At 47.9% G+C, this 19,550-nt stretch overlaps 2 protein-coding genes across 2 annotated transcripts in view; one reads left to right on the top strand and one right to left on the bottom strand.

The window, feature by feature from the left end:
• Window positions 1-135: 135 nt before the first annotated feature.
• Window positions 136-16,328, bottom strand: MED16 (mediator complex subunit 16). The gene is made up of 15 exons (XM_082206324.1): window positions 16,258-16,328; window positions 14,655-14,830; window positions 14,428-14,535; window positions 12,872-13,041; window positions 11,387-11,818; window positions 10,445-10,550; window positions 9,927-10,082; window positions 8,412-8,623; window positions 6,802-7,008; window positions 5,345-5,555; window positions 3,891-4,024; window positions 2,928-3,123; window positions 1,708-1,927; window positions 615-698; window positions 136-361 (listed from the first exon to the last, which is right to left on the bottom strand). The coding sequence occupies exons 2-15, from the start codon at window positions 14,788-14,790 to the stop codon at window positions 235-237; spliced, it is 2,499 nt and encodes an 832-aa protein (XP_082062450.1). The 5' UTR covers window positions 14,791-14,830; window positions 16,258-16,328; the 3' UTR covers window positions 136-234.
• Window positions 16,329-19,260: 2,932 nt separating this feature from the next.
• R3HDM4 (R3H domain containing 4) overlaps window positions 19,261-19,550 on the top strand; it is a 12,098-nt gene continuing 11,808 nt past the window's right edge. The window contains exon 1 of the mRNA XM_082206701.1: window positions 19,261-19,490. Within this exon, the coding sequence (XP_082062827.1) occupies window positions 19,402-19,490 (89 nt within the window). The 5' untranslated portion in view covers window positions 19,261-19,401. The remainder of the gene's footprint in view (window positions 19,491-19,550) is intronic.

Below are 19,550 nucleotides of genomic sequence, written 5' to 3'. Positions count from 1 at the left end.
TCGGAAAAAACGATTTTTAAAAACATAAATGAAAAAGTGCAAACCTGTTGCAAACCGATGAGAGGTGGCCGTTTCAATCTTCGAAAAAGCAGAGACTCTGCAGGAGAGGGAATGGCAAGAAACACGAAAACAGCCTTTTTGCAAAACTCAGAACCTTTATATTTACAAAACCGCCTTATTTTTTCCCAGTCCGGCTTCCCTGCAGTCCTTCCTCCCGGCCTGGCGGGGGCGCCGTCACGAGTATCCCAGCGGCATCCTCCTCCACAGCCCGCCGCAGAGGCAGTTCTTGATCCAGCGCTGCTCCCACTGTTTGACGGCCGTCGTCTTGTTGGGCGAATGCAACATGGTGACGCAGCCGCACCTGCGGAGTCAAGACCGGAAGTTGCGTCTTAGCTCCATATGGCCGGCACGGGTCGGCAGCAGTTTCCCACAGGTCCAAACCACGTGGGTATTTTCCCCTCTTCTCCTTCCCCAGCCCTAACGGATTTCGAACCCGAGGCTGACTGGCCGCCGCTCTCCCGCCAGGAGACGGGGAAGACCGGACCGGGGATGCTGCAACCGCTGAGCAACGCTGCCTCCCGTCTCCGGGGTTTTGTTTTTCCCCTGGCACTCACCTGGTGCACGATTTGCACTCCTCCGTGGGGTACGCTCCGAGGTGGAGCCGCCGCAAGTGGTCGATCTTCGGCTGCCCGGGGACCCTGAATTAAGGAGGCAAAACATCGGCGTTTGGGAAGCAATAATAATAATAATAATAATAATCTTTATACCCCGCCCATCTGGCTGGGTTTCCCCAGCCACTCTGGGCGGCTTCCAACAAAACATTAAAATACAGTAATCCATCAGACATTAAAAGCTTCCCTAAACACGGCTGCCTTCAGATGCCTTCTAAAAGTCAGATAGTTGTTTATTTCCTTGACATCTGGTGGGAGGGCGCCACCACCAAGAAGGCCCTCTGCCTGGTTCCCTATAACTTTGCTTCTCGCAGGGAGGGAATTGCCAGAAGGCCCTCGGGAGATGGACCCAGGTGTCCGGGGTGGAGACGCTCCTTCAGGTATACTGGGCCATTTAGGGCTTTCAAGGTCAGCACCAACACTTTGAATTGTGCCCGGAAACGTCCTGGGAGCCAATGGAGCTCTTTCAGGACAGGTGTTATGTGGTCCCGGCAGCCGCTCCCAGTCCCCAGTCTAGCTGCCGCATTCTGGATTAGTTGTAGTTTCCGGGTCACCTTCAAAGGCAGCCCCACGGAGAGCGCATGGCAGTAGTCTAAGCGGGAGATAACCAGAACATGCGCCACTCTGGCCAGTCTGCGGGCAGGGAGGGTCTCATCCTGCGTCCCAGATGGAGCTGCCCTGGGCACAGAATTGACCTGCACCTCCATGGACAGCTGTGAGTCCAGAAGGACTCCCAGGCTGCGCACCTGGTTCTCCGGGGGCACAGGGACCCCATTCAGGACCAGGGAATCCCCCACACCTGCCCGCCCCCTGTCCCCCCAAAACAGTCCTTCTGTCTTGTCAGGATTCAGCCTCAATCCGTTAGCCGCCATCCATCCTCCAACCACCTCCAGACACTCACACAGGACCTTCACCGCCTTCACTGGTTCTGATTTGAGATTTGTATGCCCAGTCCTCTTTTAAATAAGCCATGACAGACGGTGGTGGCATTCCTGTGGCAGGGAGTTCCGCTGTCTCCCCATCGCCCGACACTTACCTGACGAAGGCGTCGAATTGCAGCGAGGCGGGGTGGCCTTGCCCCTGCCCTGGGGGCTTCCCAAACTGCATCCGGACGGGCTGCTTGCTCTGCAGCTTGTGGATGATGGCGTCGTTGACGGGCAGCCAGTCGAGGTTCGGGATGAGTAGCTGGCTGGGCAGGAGGCAGCACTCGTCAATCAAAGCTTCGTCCGGCTCGCTGGGGTGGCTTTCGTCCCGACCTGCGAGGGGCAACGGGGAGCGGGTCAAGCACAGAGGAAGTGGATCTGGGTACCACAAAAAAAATGCCCTGCATCTAGAAAGCTAGCACATCAGGGAGGAAGGTTTTACTTGCAGATTTTGTAAAAAAAATCGCTTTTGCATGCAAAGCTCAGCAGAAAGCCGTGTCTCCATTCCTGGGGGGTTTCCTCTTAAACACGCCAAGCGGCCCCCTGAAATTTGCCTTTGAAATCCCTGCACCTAGAAAGCTAGCAGACCAGGAAGCAAGGTTTTACTTAGACGGAATTTTAGCACACATGAAAAACGCAATCCTTATTTCCTGATTAACAGCCTTTGGGCTATAATGTAACTTAAATATTTCCCCCCCCCCCAAAGCATTTTATTTTAAAAATCCAGTTGAAATTAAAAAAACGGTAACTTACAGCAGATGTATCCATGTTTGTTAACTGATGTGGTTAAACCATATATATATATATAAACCATATATATACACACACACATGCTTAGCACTTTATTTTAAAAATCTGATTTAAATTTTAAAAATCTGATTTAAAAAACAACAACTTAGGACTTTATTTTAAAAATCTATCTTAAATAAAAAACAAATCTGATTTAAATTTTTAAAAATCTGATTTAAGAAAACAACAACTTAGGACTTTAGTTTTAAAATCTGATTTAAATAAAAAAACAAATCTGATTTAAATTTTTAAAAATCTGATTTAAAAAAGCAACAACTTAGGACTTTATTTAAAAAAAACAAATCTGACTTAAATTTTTAAAAATCCGATTTAAAAAAACAACAACTTAGGACTTCATTTTAAAAATCTGATTTAAATAAAAAACAAATCTGATTTAAATTTTTTTTAAAAAATCCGGTTTGCATTTGTTTTTATCCAGCCTGGTCTGAATTATGCGAATAAAGGCTGAATGAGTCGGTTCCGCTTTAATGTGATTTCTATATTGCTATATCTGCAGTTGCGTCGAGCCTCGCCCCCTACTCACAGCACAGCCAAAGTTTGGTCAGGAGCCGGAAAAGGAGGGACATGCTGTCCTGCGTATCGGAAGTTGCCGTGTAGATGGGCAGGCAACTTGGTTTCAAGAGGCCCCAGATGCGAATCACGACCATCAGTTCCCGCAGCATGGCCAGGGAGGAGCCGTCGCGGAGGAAGCTGTGTCCCGGGCGGACGGGACCCGAGCCCTGGGGGGAAAGGGGGGCAGGTTAGGAAAGTCAAAACTCACCGGGAGAATCCGCGACCAGAAAGAAGAGACAAACAGGCCAAGCCTTACGCCAAAGAATAAACGGACATAAATCTGACATCAAGAATCACAAAACAGAGAAACCAGTAGGAGAACACTTCAATCTCCCAGGACATTCTATACAAGATCTCAAAGTAGCTGTTTTACTACAAAGGAATTTCAGAAATAGACTGGAAAGAGAAGCTGCTGAATTGCCAAACTTAAAACCATGGAGAGACCTGGTCTGAACAAAGACATTGGATTCTTATCTCACTATACATGACTAAGCCATTTCTCACCTTCTCACCCCTTGCCTTTTCCTGTAAGACCTATTGCAGTCGTTAAGAGTCGTTAACCGGCTCATCTCAGCTATCTGCCAATCTCCCATTCCCACCACCCTTCTGAGTAATACCCCTCCCCACCTTCTCACTATATAGAAGGATCTGGCAACTTCTGTTTCAGTGTATCTGAAGAAGTGTGCATGCACACGAAAGCTCATACCAAGAACTAACTTAGTTGGTCTTTAAGGTGCTACTGGAAGGAATTTTTTTATTTTGACAGAAAGAAGAGGAACACCAAGAAGACTAGAAGAAATTTAAAGACTATCTGAATATTTTGGGTTTTCACGCGCCGTCCCTGGAAATTAGGTGGAGAGTCGGATCGCCGGTCGACCCGGAAGGCAATTTGGGAAAGTGTTTGCGCAGTGGGGGGTCTCAGGGGGGGTCTCACCTGGTTCGGGAGGCTGGCCAAAAGGTAGAGGACAAAGTCGCCGACCCACTGAATCAGCTGTTGGAGAGACTGCAAAGTGGTCATTTCCAAGACGAACTCCTCCGTCTTCAAGTTGATCATCACTTTGTCGATATCTGGAAAGCGAGTTCTTGTTATTAAATATACCAATGAAAAAGCACACCAAGAATTCAGGCCGATGGAAGTTTCAGCAGTGGGAGTGGTCCCTACTCACAATTCAATAGTCAATCGAAACAGAAACGAATCCATTCAAAAGTATGTATTATAATAAATAACATTATAATACATAATAATATTTTTAGCCTCCTAAAAAGCAGAGACGTCACCTTGCCAGCAAAGGTCTGTATAGTTCAAGCTCTGGTTTTCCCAGTAGTGATGTATGGAAGTGAGAGCTGGACCATCAAGAAGGCTGGTGGCCGAAGAATGGATGCTTTTGAATCCTGGTGCTGGAGGAGACTCTTGAGAGTCCCATGGACTGCAAGAAGATCAAACCTCTCCATTTGGAAGGAAATCAGCCCTGAGTGCTCACTGGAAGGACAGATCCTGAAGCTGAGGCTCCAAGACTTTGGCCACCTCAGGAGAAGAGAAGACTCCCTGGAAAAGACCCTGATGTTGGGGAAGATGGAGGGCACAAGGAGAAGGGGACGACGGAGGACGAGATGGTTGGATAGTGTCTTCGAAGCTACCAGCATGAGTTTGACCAAACTGCGGGAGGCAGTGGAAGACAGGAGGGCCTGGCGTGCTCTGGTCCAGGGGGTCACAAAGAGGCGGACACGACTAAATGACTAAACAACAACATTATAATAAAGATTACAAACTCAAGTAGAGATTAGAAACTCAAAGAGATCTGTATAAAACTGTAATTCGTTACAAAGATTTTCTCCTTTTCACTCAACAATCACTGGTCCTTTATCAGCTGGCAGATGGAGACTCAGTTTCAATCACTGAGCATTATTGTTGGGTGAAAAGGAAAAAATCTTTGCAACGAATTATTGTTTTATACAGATCTCTTTGAGTTTGAGTTTGTAATCTGTTAGAGTTTGCAATCTCTACTTGAGTTTATAATCTTTATTATAATGCATACTTTTGAATGGATTCGTTTCTGTTTCTCTTGACTATTGAATTGTTATTATTATTATCACCATCATCATCGTATTTTTCGCTCTATAAGACGCACCAGACCACAAGACGCACCTAGTTTTTGGAGGAGGAAAACAAGAAAAAAAATATTCTGAATCTCAGAAGCCAGAACAGCAAGAGGGATCTCTGCGCAGCAAAAGCAGCCACCCCTCTTGCTGTTCTGGCTTCTGGGATAGCTGCGCAGCCTGCATTCGCTCCATAAGACGCACACACATTTCCCCTTACTTTTTAGGAGGGGAAAAGTGAGTCTTCTAGAGCAAAAAATACGGTATGTCACTGCCAAGACTGTCACGCACCCACGTCGGTGATCTTAGAGCAGATCTCCGTGAGACGGTCGCCGGGGCTTTTGTCGGGGGTGTTCAGGACTGGGGGGCGGAGGAGCGATTTGAGGGTGCAGCTGATGGCGATCAGGAAAAGCTTGGCATGATAGTCGCATACCCGAGACACCGTGGTGGAGGAGAGCTTGCACAGCGACGCCTTCATGGAAATAATCCGTGTTGAGAGCACCTGCCAAAGCAAAAAAGAGAGGGTTATACTGTCATGAAATTCTACGCAATATCGATCCAGAGCAGATTCTGACGCACAGCGGCACTTTGGTTCCCAAACTTAATCCATTCTGGAAATTCCGTCCCAAAACCAAAGCGTTCCAAAGCCAAGGCGCGCTGCTTTCCCATAGAAAGTCATGCAAAACGGATTAATCCGCTCCAGACTTTTAAAAACAACCCCTAAAACAGAAATTGAACATGAATTTTGCTATCTAACCAGACCCTCGATCCATAAAATGAAAGCCGTAAACGATGTACTGCAGTCACACGATCGATCAGGCAGTAGCCAGACCGGGCTCCACACAGTCACAAAAGCAAAACGAAAAAAAGAGCCGCAAAAGCAAAAGGGCAAAATAAATAGCAAAAACAGGCAGACCTCAGCGTAACACTCAAAACAGAGCATGTTCGGCTTCCGAAAACAGTTTGCAAACCAGAACAACAGCGACTGTTCGAAACCAGTAGACTCCATGCCGAACAGTGTTCAAATGCTGCTTAAAAATAGCAGAGGTCATATCCGAAACTAACATACGCTAACAACAACAACAACAACAACAACAACAACAATAATAATTTATTCTTTATACCCCGCCCATCTGGCTGGGCTTCCCCAGCCACTCTGGGCGGCTTCCAACAAAATATTAAAACACAATAGCCTATTAAACATTAAAAGCTTCCCTAAACTCACAAATATTTCACAATGGAAAGCGTCCTTTTGTACTGCACCACAGCGCGCAAGTGGCAATAAAGTATTTCAATTCCAAAAAATAATAATAATAATATGTGAGTTTTGTGCATGCATATGTGAGTTTCGTACAATAAACGAAACGGTTTGTTTCAATTAATAAAGTAATAAAGTATTTCAATTTAAATAATAATAATAATATGTGAGTTTTGTCCATGCATATGTGAGTTTCGTACAAGAAACGAAACGGTTTGTTTCAATTAATTTGCACAAGGGTGTAAGCGAAGCAGGAAAGATCTCAACACACATCAGAGCCACATTTTCCGCGCTGGGAAATGCAAACTGACGCATGTGCCCATTGCAAAGGAACCCTTTCCTATCCCCGAGGAGCTCGAGATGGCTAGCGCCACCTGCTGGCGGGTTGCGAAACGGCACCTCCATGCATACCAGCGCCCTTTGGCGGCGTCCACTCAACTCCAACGCACTCGGGGCGAAGGAGCTTCCTCCCTTCCCCTTCCCACCTCACCTGCTGCAGGGCCGCATTCTGGCGCATGTATTCTTCATGCAACTTCTCCACCAGGTTTTGCACCATGCTGGGCTGGACGTGAAGTAGGATGTCCCACCAGTCGTAGCCGGTCACCATGCAATACTCCAGGAGGAATAGCAAGTGGCGGAGGGAGATGTTCATGTCCAGGATGTGGCCCATCGACGGGGAGATCCGGAGCATGCTGAGCTGGCGTGGCGGAGAGGTCGGAAGGGACGATAGCCGTTTAACCACCAAATAAGCGTTTGAAACGTAATCATACTCAAGATGAAGAGATTAAAGGGGTGGCGATACAATGGACTAAAGCAGGAGTAGGCAAACTATGGCCTGGGGGCCGGATCTGGCCCAATCACCTTCTCAGTCCGGCCCGCGGACGATCCAGGAATCAGTGTGTTTTTACATGAATAGAATGTGTCCTTTTATTTAAAATGCATCTCTGGGTTATTTGTGGGGCATAGGAATTCATTCATTTTTTCTTTCCAAAATATAGTCTGGCCCCCCACAAGGTCTGATGGACAGGGGACCGGCCCCCTGCTGAAAAAGTTTGCTGACCCCTGGGCTAAAGATTTTGGATATAATATTCAGTTAGGATCGTGGGGAAGGTTGTGGAAAGAAGGCATTAATTTAACTGCATGCAGTGCACTTAAATAAAATGATGTACAGGTGGTATTTAATGCCAGTTAAACTTGCTAAAATGTCTAAGGCAAGATTTAGCGAGTGCTGAAAATGTAAAGAAAGGGAAGGTTTATTCTACCACATGTGGCGGACTTGCAAAGAGATAAAGGCTTTCTGGGAAATGATATATAACGAGTTAAAGAAAATGTTTAAAAAGGCTTTTGTTAAAATACCAGAAGCCTTTTTCCTGGGTATTGGTAGAGATACGGAGAAAAGATTAAAAAATTGTTCTTATGTGCAACGACAGCGGAAAGAATTCTTTTAGCCCAAAGATGGTGATGGGCTTTGCAGAACTGGCGAAGCTGACGGGAAACCAGCAAATCAAGTATTCCAAAAGGACTGGAGTAAATTTATACAATATTTGAAAGATCGTTGAAAGCAGTGAACAACACTAGTAGGGATATCCAAAGACTTGCAAATGAGGAATTTTTGACCCTTCTACGTTGATTTAAACTTGGAGGCATTTTGTAACGAGTTATATTAGAATTGGGACAAGGGTGGCGCTGTGGGTTAAACCACAGAGCCTAGGGCTTGCCGATCAGAAGGTCGGCGGTTCGAATCCCCGCAATGATGGGGTGAGCTCCCGTCGTTCGGTCCCTGCTCCTGCCAACCTATCAGTTCGAAAGCACGTCAAAGTGCAAGTAGATAAATAGGTACCTCTCCAGCGGGAAGGTAAACGCCGTTTCCGTGCGCTGCTCTGGTTCGCCAGAAGCGGCTTAGTCCTACTGGCCACATGACCCGGAAGATGTACGCCAGCTCCCTCAGCCAGTAAAGCGAGATGAGCACCGCAACCCCAGAGTCGGCCACGACTGGACCTAATGGTCAGGGGTCCCTTTACCTTTTATATTAGAATTGGAAAACATATAAAGTGTTGTGATATAAAGATTAGTCGTTGTAGTTGTAAGTTTTCTATTTACCTTCCCGTGGCTGTCGACGCCGACCAAGGCCAGTGACGTCCAGGACATCTGCATGGCTTTGAAGTGGACCAGGGGTCCGGCCGTCCTCTGTCTCTTGATAGCCTGTTCGTCCGCCGGACGCTGGGATGTCGATCCGTAGAAGACCGCCATGGTCTGAAGGGAGACACGGTGGATGATGTGGACGCTGCCGTCGTGGAAAGCGAGTGCGAGTCCTGGGGCGGCGGAGGAGGGGGGGGGAAACAGCACGAGGCGGGGACATTTCAGAGGGAAACTGGAACTCAAGACCCACACACTCAACACAATGCGTTCCCTGGAAATCACTCGCAAAACGACCAATCGATTGGTTTGTTTGTATAAAGGTAAAGGGACCCCTGTCCATTAGGTCCAGTCGTGGCCGACTCTGGGGTTGTGGCGCTCATCTCGCTTTACTGGCCGAGGGAGCCGGCGTACAGCTTCCGGGTCATGTGGCCAGCAGGACTAAGCCGCTTCTGGCGAACCAGAGCAGTGCAAGGAAACTCCGTTTACCTTCCCGCTGGAGCGGTACCTATTTATCTACTTGTACTTAGACGTGCTTTCGAACTGCTAGGTGGGCAGGAGCAGGGACCGAGCAACGGGAGCTCACCCCGTCACTGCGGGGATTCGAACCGCCGACCTTCTGATCGGCAAGTCCTAGGCTCTGTGGTTTAACCCACAGCACCACCCGAGTCCCTTGTTTGTATAACGAGTCCCTGATTTCCATTGATCCCTATGGGGAAATATCTCATTCGTTCCCAGCCACGAAATTTGGATGCCCCAATCAAATTTGTACGGTACCGTATGGGTAAATGAACAGCTGCCAGCTAGTTTTTCTATGTTAAATGCATAAAACGGCAACATTGCAATAAGAAGATTACCAGTAAATGGATTTTTAAAAAGGAACTAGCTGGAGAAGACAATGCAGTTAAAAGTCAAGGAAAGAGTTTACATGAAGTCTACTTTTGAAGTTCAAAAACGTATTAATTTGGTGATGTTTCGTTAAAAGGGAAAACCGATAAAAAGATTGGCAAAAGGAAAAAAAGACGAATGATGAAGTATTGAGCAGCGGGGGGGGGGGGAATTAAAATGCCACGGGGGGCGGAGGGGCCGGAAGTTGAGAAACTATAAACTTAACGAGGGATACCGAAGCATAAATGTCAAACTCTTGAAAATTCAATAATATACATACTGTATTTTTTGCTCTGTAAGACTCACCTTTTCCCTCCTAAAAAGTAAGGGGAAATGTGTGTGCGTCTTATGGAGCGAATGCAGGCTGCGCAGCTATCCCAGAAGCCAGAACAGCAAGAGGGATTGCTGCTTTCGCTGTGCAGCGATCCCTCTTGCTGTTCTGGCTTCTGAGATTCAGAATATATTTTTTCTTGTCTTCCTCCTCCAAAAACTTCTGGTTTGGTGCGCCTTATAGAGCGAAATATACGGGTATATCGCGAAATAAGAATAATAATGACAACATTTCCAGGGGACAGGGAAAGGTTTCCTCACCTAAGCCAGGGTAGAATTTTGTGTCGTTGGCAACTTTCAAATCCGTGCTGGTCAAGGAGATGGGGAGTTTCGGGAGAGCCACGGCCGAAACGCGGTCGAGGTCGTTGGCGGCCGAGAGTATCCGCCACTTCAAAATCATGGGTGGCTTGTCGCCGACTGAGAAATAAGAAGAAGGTAGGAGAATAAGAAGCGCAGCGTAGTGGTTAAGAGAGTCGGACCGGGTCCTGAGTTCGAATTCCCCCACTCGGCCGCGGAGCTCTCTGGGCGACGCCTCAGAGGGCCGGCCACTTGCGCCTCTGGCCCGACTGACCTCGAAGGGTTGTTGTCGGAGGAAAGGAGAGATAGAGATGGAAAAGTGAGTCGGAAGGAAGGAAAGGAGAGACAGAGAGATGGAAAAGAGAGACAGAAGGAAGGAAAGGAGAGATAGAGAGATGGGGAAATCAACGGCGGGGGCAATCCAGTCAGGTGGGCAGTGTTTATAAATGCAGGGAAGCATCGCCTGAGCTCCAGAAACTCACCTGTGGGGGAGATCTGCTGGAAGATATTGTTGACTGGTAAGCCCTCTTTCCGGAGAGACCAGCACTCCACGTTGCTGTTGTTTTGGTTGGAGGCGCAAAGCAACATCTGGGGGGTGAGCAGAGAAAAACGCCGTACAGTGGTACCTCGGGTTAAGTACTTAATTCGTTCCGGAGGTCCGTTCTTAACCTGAAACTGTTCTTAACCTGAAGCACCACTTTAGCTAATGGGGCCTCCTGCTGCTGCCACGCCGCCGGAGCACAATTTCTGTTCTTATCCTGAAGCAAAGTTGTTAACCCGAGGTACTATTTCTGGGTTAGTGGAGTCTGTAACCTGAAGCATATGTAACCCGAGGTACCACTGTATAAAGTAAAGGTAAAGGGACCCCTGACCGTTAGGTCCAGTCGTGGCCGACTCTGGGGTTGCGGCGCTCATCTCGCTTTACTGGCCAAGGGAGCCGGCGTACAGCTTCCAGGTCATGTGGCCAGCAGGACTAAGCCGCTTCTGGCAAACCAGAGCAGCGCACGGAAACACCGTTTACCTTTCTGCCGGAGTGGTACCTATTTATCTACTTGCACTTTGACGTGCTTTCGAACTGCTAGGTTGGCAGGAGCTGGAACTGAGCAACGGGAGCTCACCCCGTCGCGGGGATTCGAACCGCCAACCTTCTGATCGGCAAGTCCTAGGCTCTGTGGTTTAACCCACAGTGCCACCCGCATCCCTTGTACCATTGTATACAAAACCACAATAGGGCAACAAGTCGGGCCGGCAGGGAGGGAGGGAGAGGAGCTGCTTCCTTTGAAACCCAGGAAATTTAAGGGACATCATCAATAAGGGACAGCAGCGGCACACGGCACTGGGATAAGGGACTGTCCCGCCAAATAAGGGACAGTTGACAGTTACAGCGAGGGGGGATTCGAACTTGCCACCCGGGAAGGCCTCACCTGCTCAGACATGTCCCTGGTGAGGAATTTCAAGTGGGTGATAGCCGGGTACTTGTCCTTGCGGGCGAGATCCGTGGTGCATCGCATGAAGAGCGATGGCAGGATTTCGGTGTCGATTTTGCACTTCTCGTTCACCACGCTGACGCAGACCTTGTAGAACTGGACGGGCGAGGCGCTGCTGCCGTCTGACGTGGCCACCACGATGTTGCCCCCGCCCGTGAAGGCGATGTCGGCCAGCGCCACGCGGCACCGCAGGCGGCACAAGCTCTCCGTCGAGGTCAGCACCTGCCCATTGGGCTTCAGCAGAGAGACCGTCACCAGGCCGCTGATGGTGACCGCGATCCAGCCTTCCATCGGTTTGCCCCCGAAGAGCGTCAGCGACGGAGAGAACTTAACCCGCGAGAACTTCTCGCCAAAGTTCGATGCTCCCGACTGCGGGATAAAAAAATCGAGAAATCAATAAATACCATTCGATCTTTTTTATTTTAGTTTTTTTATTTTTCTAATTATGATTGGATATTTAATTGGAAGGTTTTTTATTGGGAAAAAGCGCTCATCTCGCTTTATTGGCCGAGGGAGCCGGCGTACAGCTTCCGGGTCATGTGGCCAGCAGGACTAAGCCTCTTCTGGCGAACCAGAGCAGCGCACGGAAACGCCATTTATCTTCCCCCTGGAGCGGTACCTATTCATCTACTTGCACTTTGACGTGCTTTCGAACTGCTAGGTTCATTAGAAACTTAATAATGCAAACATATTGGCATTCAGCAATAGCAAAAGTTCCTTTAGTAACACAATTTACAACGACTCACAACCTAGTCTCTAGAAACTTGCTATTGCATGAAATAATAAGAGGTGTAAATATATGATGCAAACTACTAATAATTATAAAAAGCAGAATGTCGGCATCCTATATATAGAAAGGAGCAAAGCAGTGATATTTTAGGGAGCAGGCTAGCAGGCGGGGCCCATGACTTACTTCCTAGGAGCCTACACGACATAAAAAAACTGTTCCTGGATGTAGGTTCTGTTTGTTTTTTATCTTGTATTTTGGAAATGTACATCCAGGTTTTTTTCCTTCAATTTTTTTTGGGGGGTCCCCAAGAGAGTGTGGCCCTAAGCTGGAGCTTGTTTAAAGGTAAAGGTAAAGGGACCCCTGACCATTAGGTCCAGTCGTGGCCGACTCTGGGGTTGTGGCGCTCATCTCGCTTTCTTGGCCGAGGGAGCCGGCATACAGCTTCCGGGTCATGTGGCCAACAGGACGAAGCCGCTTCTGGCGAACCAGAGCAGCGCACGGAAACGCCGTTGACCTTCCCGCCGGAGCGGTACCTATTCATCTACTTGCACTGGTGTGCTTTCGAACTGCTAGGTTGGCAGGAGCAGGGACCGAGCAACGGGAGCTCACCCCGTCATTGCGGGGATTCGAACCCCCGACCTTCTGATCGGCAAGTCCTAGGCGACAAAACCCTCCCTCCCGGCCTCGCTCACCTTCTCCACGTGCAAAGCCAGCTTCACGCCGTTGTGCAGCCACGAGAGGGCCACGATGGGGTCGCCTTCGACCACGCTGCCTACGGCGCTCTCCCAGCTGTTGGCCAAGTGCTCCACCATGCTCCAACATTTGATGTGGCCGTCGGCGTCGGCGGACAGCAGCCGGGATCCTGCGGCGGGAGAGAGTCGAAAAAACTCGGAGCGGCCCCTTCATGGCAATTCCTCCGTCTGGAAGAAGCACCAGAAAAAAACCTCCCCACAGATTTGGACAGGCTCTCGCCTTGGGCCTACGAAAGCTTTCAAGTCGAAGATCTTAAGGCCAATTTTCACTGCTCTGCGTCCCAAACGTATCATTGCGCCTGGAGGTTAATCTTAAATCCATGTTAAGTTGCTGTTTTAGGGGTTGTTTTTAAAAGCCTGGGACGGATTAATCCGTTTTGCATGACTTTCCACGGGAAAGAAGCGTGGCTTGGTTTTGGAACGGGCTTCCGGGACGGATTAAGTTTGAGAACCAAGGTTCCACTGCACTTTAAATTGTAAAACAGTGTGTATGTGTGTATACACCCACAGCAATGAGATTATCCACACACACACACACACACACACACCACACACGGAGCAATAAGATTATCCATATGTATACACACACGTATATAGTATATATATTCATACACACCACACACACAGAGAGAGCAATGAGATTACACACAAACACACACACACACACACACACACACATGTTGTTGTCTAGTCGTTTAGTCATGTCCGCCTCTTCGTGACCCCCTGGACCAGAGCACGCCAGGCACTCCTGTCTTCCACTGCCTCCTGCAGTTTGGTCAGACTCATGCTGGTAGCTTTGAGAACACTCTCCCACCATCTCGTCCTCCATCGTCCCCTTCTCCTTGCGCCCTCCATCTTTCCCAACATCAGGGTCTTTTCCAGGGAGTCTTCTCTTCTCATGAGGTGGCCAAAGTCTTGGAGCCTCAGCTTCAGGATCTGTCCTTCCAGTGAGCACTCAGGGCTGATTTCCTTCCGAATGGAGAGGTTTGATCTTCTTGCAGTCCATGGGACTCTCAAGAGTCTCCTCCAGCACCAGAATTCAAAAGCATCCATTCTTCGGCGATCAGCCTTCTTGATGGTCCAGCTCTCACTTCCATACATCACTACTGGGAAAACCAGAGCTTGAACTGTATGGACCTTTGTTGGCAAGGTGATGTCTCTGCTTTTTAAGATGCTGTCTAGGTTTGCCTTCGCCTTTCTCCCAAGAAGCAGGCGTCTTTTAATTTCGTGACTGCTGTCACCATCTGCAGTGATCGTGGAGCCCAAGAAAGTCAAATCTCTCACTGCCTCCACATACACACACACACACACACACACACACACACACACGTACATACCACACACAAACACAGAGCAATGAGATTATCCATATATATATATACGCATATACACACACACACCACATACGCAAAAACACATAAACACATACACACATAATTGCTATGCTTATATATTTCATTGCTATATTTTGCAAACCGCATTGAGGGTTTCCTTACCCGACTGATCCCATTCCAAGCAAGTAATGATTTCCACGTGTCCAGAATTGATGGAGCAGACGTCCCAGGGATGCTCCATGTCCAGGATGTGAATCATGTGTGTGAGGTCTAAGGAAGAAGGCAAAAAGAAAGGGGGAGAGCCAGCCTTTGACTTACGAGTGATGCTCACCTGGAGAGCAGAAGCCGCTCTGGGTTTTCTCGACCGGCTTTTCCCTGCAAGAAATTACCTTTCTCCTCTTCATTCTTGAGGTCCGTCGTGAACGCGATCAGGTTGCGACAGGACCAGGCGCAGACCAGAGGGATGGAGGGGCAGTGGTTGCTTTTGGGGCGCTTCTCCCACTCGCAGACGTACGCCAGGTCCATCTCGCTCCAAGATTGGCAGCGCGGGGCAAGAAATGATCATCTATGTTGGAAACGCAAAGAAAAAGAGGGTACCTTTCATCATATGTGGTGGACTTGCCCCAAGGTGAAAGACTTCTGGGAGATATATAATGAACTGGAAAAAAGGTTGAAATATACATTTATTAAGATACCAGAGGCCTTTCTTCTTGGAATAATAGGTTCGGAATTGCCCCCAAAAGATGTTTTTGTGTGCCACAACTGCAGCTAGAATTTTGTTGGCCCAAAATGGGAAATCGCAAGAAGTCCCAACAGTGGAGGAATGGCAGATGAAGATGATGCACTTTTCGGAAGAGTCCGTGACCAGAAGGAGGAGGAGTACCAGAAGGAATGGATGAAATTCAAAGACTATTTAGTTAAATATGCTAAAATAACTTAACTGGAAAAACTTGCAAATCCCAGATAGGCTTAGGATTTAATTATGGGATGTTAGAGAATAATATGTTTAAAGTCCAAATGAAGATAAAGTATGATGTTAAGTGATTTAGTTAATTTTATGTTAAAATTGGTTATGGAAAACCGTTACAATGACATACATTGAAACTCAGCATGGGGGATTTGAGGAAGTCACTTAACAATGTTACTAAAATTGGATCAAGCACAGTTAAGATGTATGTTTGTTTAAAATTTTGGAAAAACAATAAACCAAGGAAAACCAAGGTACCCCTGTATTTTGTTACACGGTTGCATGGGAAAAGCCCCAAACTGAAATTATTTCCCAACACCCCTGTTGCTAAACCAAAACCCTATTTATTTTAAGTTTCCGGTGAAAGTCACTTATAGCATGCTGTCACCATCGATTTCATTTTGTGGAAAGAAGGGAGTGAAAAGAAATGTTTTTGCACCTGCAATTATTTCGAATGCGCTCAATGACCCAATAATCATTTATTTGCAAATCCAGGAAGCTTTTAAAAATAAAAGAAAGCAAGAAATGGGAGGACCCTTAATTTTGCAATTTTAATTCCTAGTGTTTGGTTCAGTTAAGACCACCCCTTTCTTGCTGGCTCCCAAGAGCTTTGCTTTGCAAGAAAGGGAAAATTGAATTTCACTGGCAATGACACCTAACATGGTGAGCTCATTTTTTTTTTAGAAGGCCAATGGAGCATTTTTCCAAACCGGTTTTTTTAAAATTAATTTTTTAGGAGAAATCAGTGCACTCTTAATTTTGCAAATCCAGCTGCTAGGGAATGCATTTAAATCTGCAAAATTAAGAGTGCAAGGAATTGCAACAGCAGGTTTAATTCAATTGCACCGCAAAGATTAATTGCCCCAGCAAGAAAAAGGGGAGAAATTCCCCTGGAGTTGGAAATTCCCCTGAAAATCACCTATTGGGGTGATTACCCAGCACTTAAAATGGCTAAATTGCTAGTTTTGGGGACATTCCCCCCCCCCAGGGGTAACAAATGAACTCTTCCATTCCCCCCTACTCACCAACGCTCTATCCAGGCTGCCCAGCTTCTCTGCGCCTGCGCCAACTCCTGCTGCCCTAGTTAAGGACCCCTTCCTCTCAGCTGTCTTCAGGAGTGCCTGAAAAAATAACAACAAACCGCCGGAATAAAATAATTTTAAAAACCGCACGGCAACTAGACGCACCCTTTCCCTCTTCTGTCAAAACGGGCTCGTTTCAGTGGGGCGATTCAAATCTCCCCTTTTCTTTTCAGGCAGTTCAATAGACAAAGTGAGGGCCTCTCTCAACCCGCCTCTCGCCTGTTCAATAGGAAAAGCCTGAGGAGGGGTTATATTTGCATAGGCGGCCTCCCAGCATGCACCGGGGTGCGGGAAATTAAAAGAAATAGGATGGATTAATTTGAGAAGGTGGAGGTGACTAAGGGGTAGCTTGGTGGGGGTTTGAAACAGAACAAGAGGAGCAAACACAGGAAGGAACGAAGCTAACATTTTTATACCATGACTTGGAAATATTTTCAAATAAGAGGTTTATATACGGCTGCGGTACAGGGTAGATTTGTGCTCGCTTCGGCAGCACATATACTAAAATTGGAACGATACAGAGAAGATTAGCATGGCCCCTGCGCAAGGATGACACGCAAATTCGTGAAGCGTTCCATATTTTGATGCACCCCTGCATTCCTTTTCTTGCACTTTGGGCTTCCTCTCACCCCTCACCCTTCACTTTGCAAACTCCACATTACTTGCAACCCCTTTGGCATCCCTCTTTACCCCCCAACCACCCCCCAAAAAAAACCCTCTTTCCAAAAATGCCAGCTGATTGCAACGTGGCTATAGCACCCCAATAATGATATATCAATGCATGCATGCAGCAGTTGATGCTTATAGATCAGTGGGGCCCTGTTTAGGAAGATAAACATCTGCCAAAGCACCCAGCTGGTTTCTGCCTGGCATGAGAGATGCAAAACATTTACAAATATATTTTTTAAGCTCATTTTAAAATGCAGATCTTGATCAGATGCCTCAACAAGCATTTGGCTGTCTTATAGTTTGCCTTGTATTTCTTGTGTTGACAAAGGTTTGTTATTTTTATAGAAGTCCCATCTCTCTCTCCCCCCCCCCCCCAATGTCTTAACAATGAAACTGATTTGTAAAAATGTTACACGGAAAAAATACGAGAGAGGTTACACGTATTTCTGTAAAACAAGAAAATCTATAATAAATAAAATAAAAGAATAAACATTATTAGGGTGCGTAGCAAAGATAGGAGCGTGCATGACCCATTAAAATGTTCTGTTTTTGGGGGGATTTGCAAACTGGAGGAGAGAGAAAAGGCAAAAAAAGGAGGCGGAAATAATAAATAACAGCACGGTCTGCTTTGCTGGTCTTGAACATGCATGCATATTATTGCATCAATTGCTGCATGCATGCATGCATATATCATTATTGGGGTGCAATAGCCACGTTGCAATCAGCTGGCATTTTTGGAAAGGGGTTTTTTGGGGGGTGGTTGGGGGGTAAAGAGGGATGCCAAAGGGGTTGCCAGTAATGTGGAGTTTGCAAAGTGAAGGGTGAGGGGTGAGAGGAAGCCCAAAGTGCAAGAAAAGGAATGCAGGGGTGCATCAAAATATGGAACGCTTCACGAATTTGCGTGTCATCCTTGCGCAGGGGCCATGCTAATCTTCTCTGTATCGTTCCAATTTTAGTATATGTGCTGCCGAAGCGAGCACAAATATGTGTCTGCTCTATCTGGTATTTAAAGGTTTCGGTATGGAAGACTTTTACCTTACGGTGAATAAGATGGGTTGACCTCCCCCCCCTTTTATTGATTAACCACATCTTTTGCTTATTTTATTATTATTTTTAAATCTTCTCGCTTCCGAAAGATAACTTGGCGCTTTATTTCCAACACATATGTGACATATGGTACATTCCTAATGGTGTCCAACCGCATTGAATTGTGGGGAGGGCAGTATGTAAATGAAGGCTGCTGTAGTCACCTCTGCTATGGGAACGCCCATTGGCTGGAGCTTAGAGGAATCCCTGGAGTCCTGCAATGTCTGCAGGGGGTTCTGGTTGGGGCTGTCAATCCTAATGCAAGACAGAGCAGGGACTCATGCAGAGGCGCAACAAGGAGTTTCCTTTGCAGGTGGTGCAACCCGGGGGGGGGCAGGGATGGGGAAGGAGGGGTCTTGCAAGAGGTTTCTGGACTCCCACCCAGCCCTGATCTTTGTGCATGCTGCTGGCAGGGAGACCCAACAACAGGGCTGAATTATAACTCCCCTCGTCCCTGAACATTGGGCATGCTGACTCAGGGGCTGGGGGTTGGGAGGGAGGAGGACAGCAACATCTGGAGGTCCTCGCAGCGGCCACAACTGGAGATCTGTTGCAGTGCTGTCCAGCTCACAAGCACACACAACTTGCAGTGGAATGCAAAAAAAGCCCTTTGCAATGCAATGCGAACACACACACACTCCGTGCAATGCGCACTCCGTGCAAGGCACACACTCCGTGCAAGGCACACACTCCGTGCAATGCGTACTCTGTGCAAGGCACACACTCTGTGCGATGCGCACTCCGTGCAAGGCACACACTCCATGCGATGCGCACTCCGTGCAAGGCACACACTCCGTGCAATGCGCACTCCGTGCAAGGCACACTCTGTGCAATGCGTACTCTGTGCAAGGCACACACTCCGTGCGATGTGCACTCCGTGCAAGGCACACACTCCGTGCAATGCGCACTCCGTGCAAGGCACACCCCGTGCAATGGAACCATACAGTCCGTGCAATGCAAACACACTCTCCGTCCAATGCAAATGCAAAACTCTCACGCGCTGCAATGCAATGCAACGCCACGCAAACCCATGCAATGCAACGCCGCGCCCTGCAAAGCCCGGAGCAAACTGCATATTGCAAAGGCGGCATCGCCCGTTGCATCAGCTTCTGCTTTTTTTGCAAGGGAGGCTGAACTCCCTCCCGGCCCGTAGCGCCGCCTCTTCCTCCTCCTCCTCCTCCAGCCCTTTGCTCCCCCCGCAGCTGACGCGTCTTCCTGGGGCGGTGAGGCCGGGGAGGCGGCTGGGCCGGGCGCCTTTGCAAAAACCTGGGGTGGTATCCGGGTCCCCGGCATCAGGATCTTGCAGGGTTGGGGTTGCAATCCGGGCGAGCCATGGTGGTGCTGAAGGGGACAGATCCTGGCGGTGCAAGAGGAGGCGGCCACGAGGAGCAACCGGGAGCCCCCCTAAACCAGCCCTATGGGTGAGTAAGGGGGACAGCCTTGCCACTGAATATGTGTGGCTATTATTTGGAAAAAAAGGA

The sequence above is a fragment of the Podarcis vaucheri genome, assembly GCF_965113315.1.
Source record: "Podarcis vaucheri genome assembly, chromosome: 18".
NCBI classification, from domain to species: Eukaryota; Metazoa; Chordata; class Lepidosauria; order Squamata; family Lacertidae; genus Podarcis; species Podarcis vaucheri.
The sequence above is the reverse complement of the archived record's forward strand: the minus strand, read 5'-3'. Positions and strand labels throughout refer to the sequence as shown.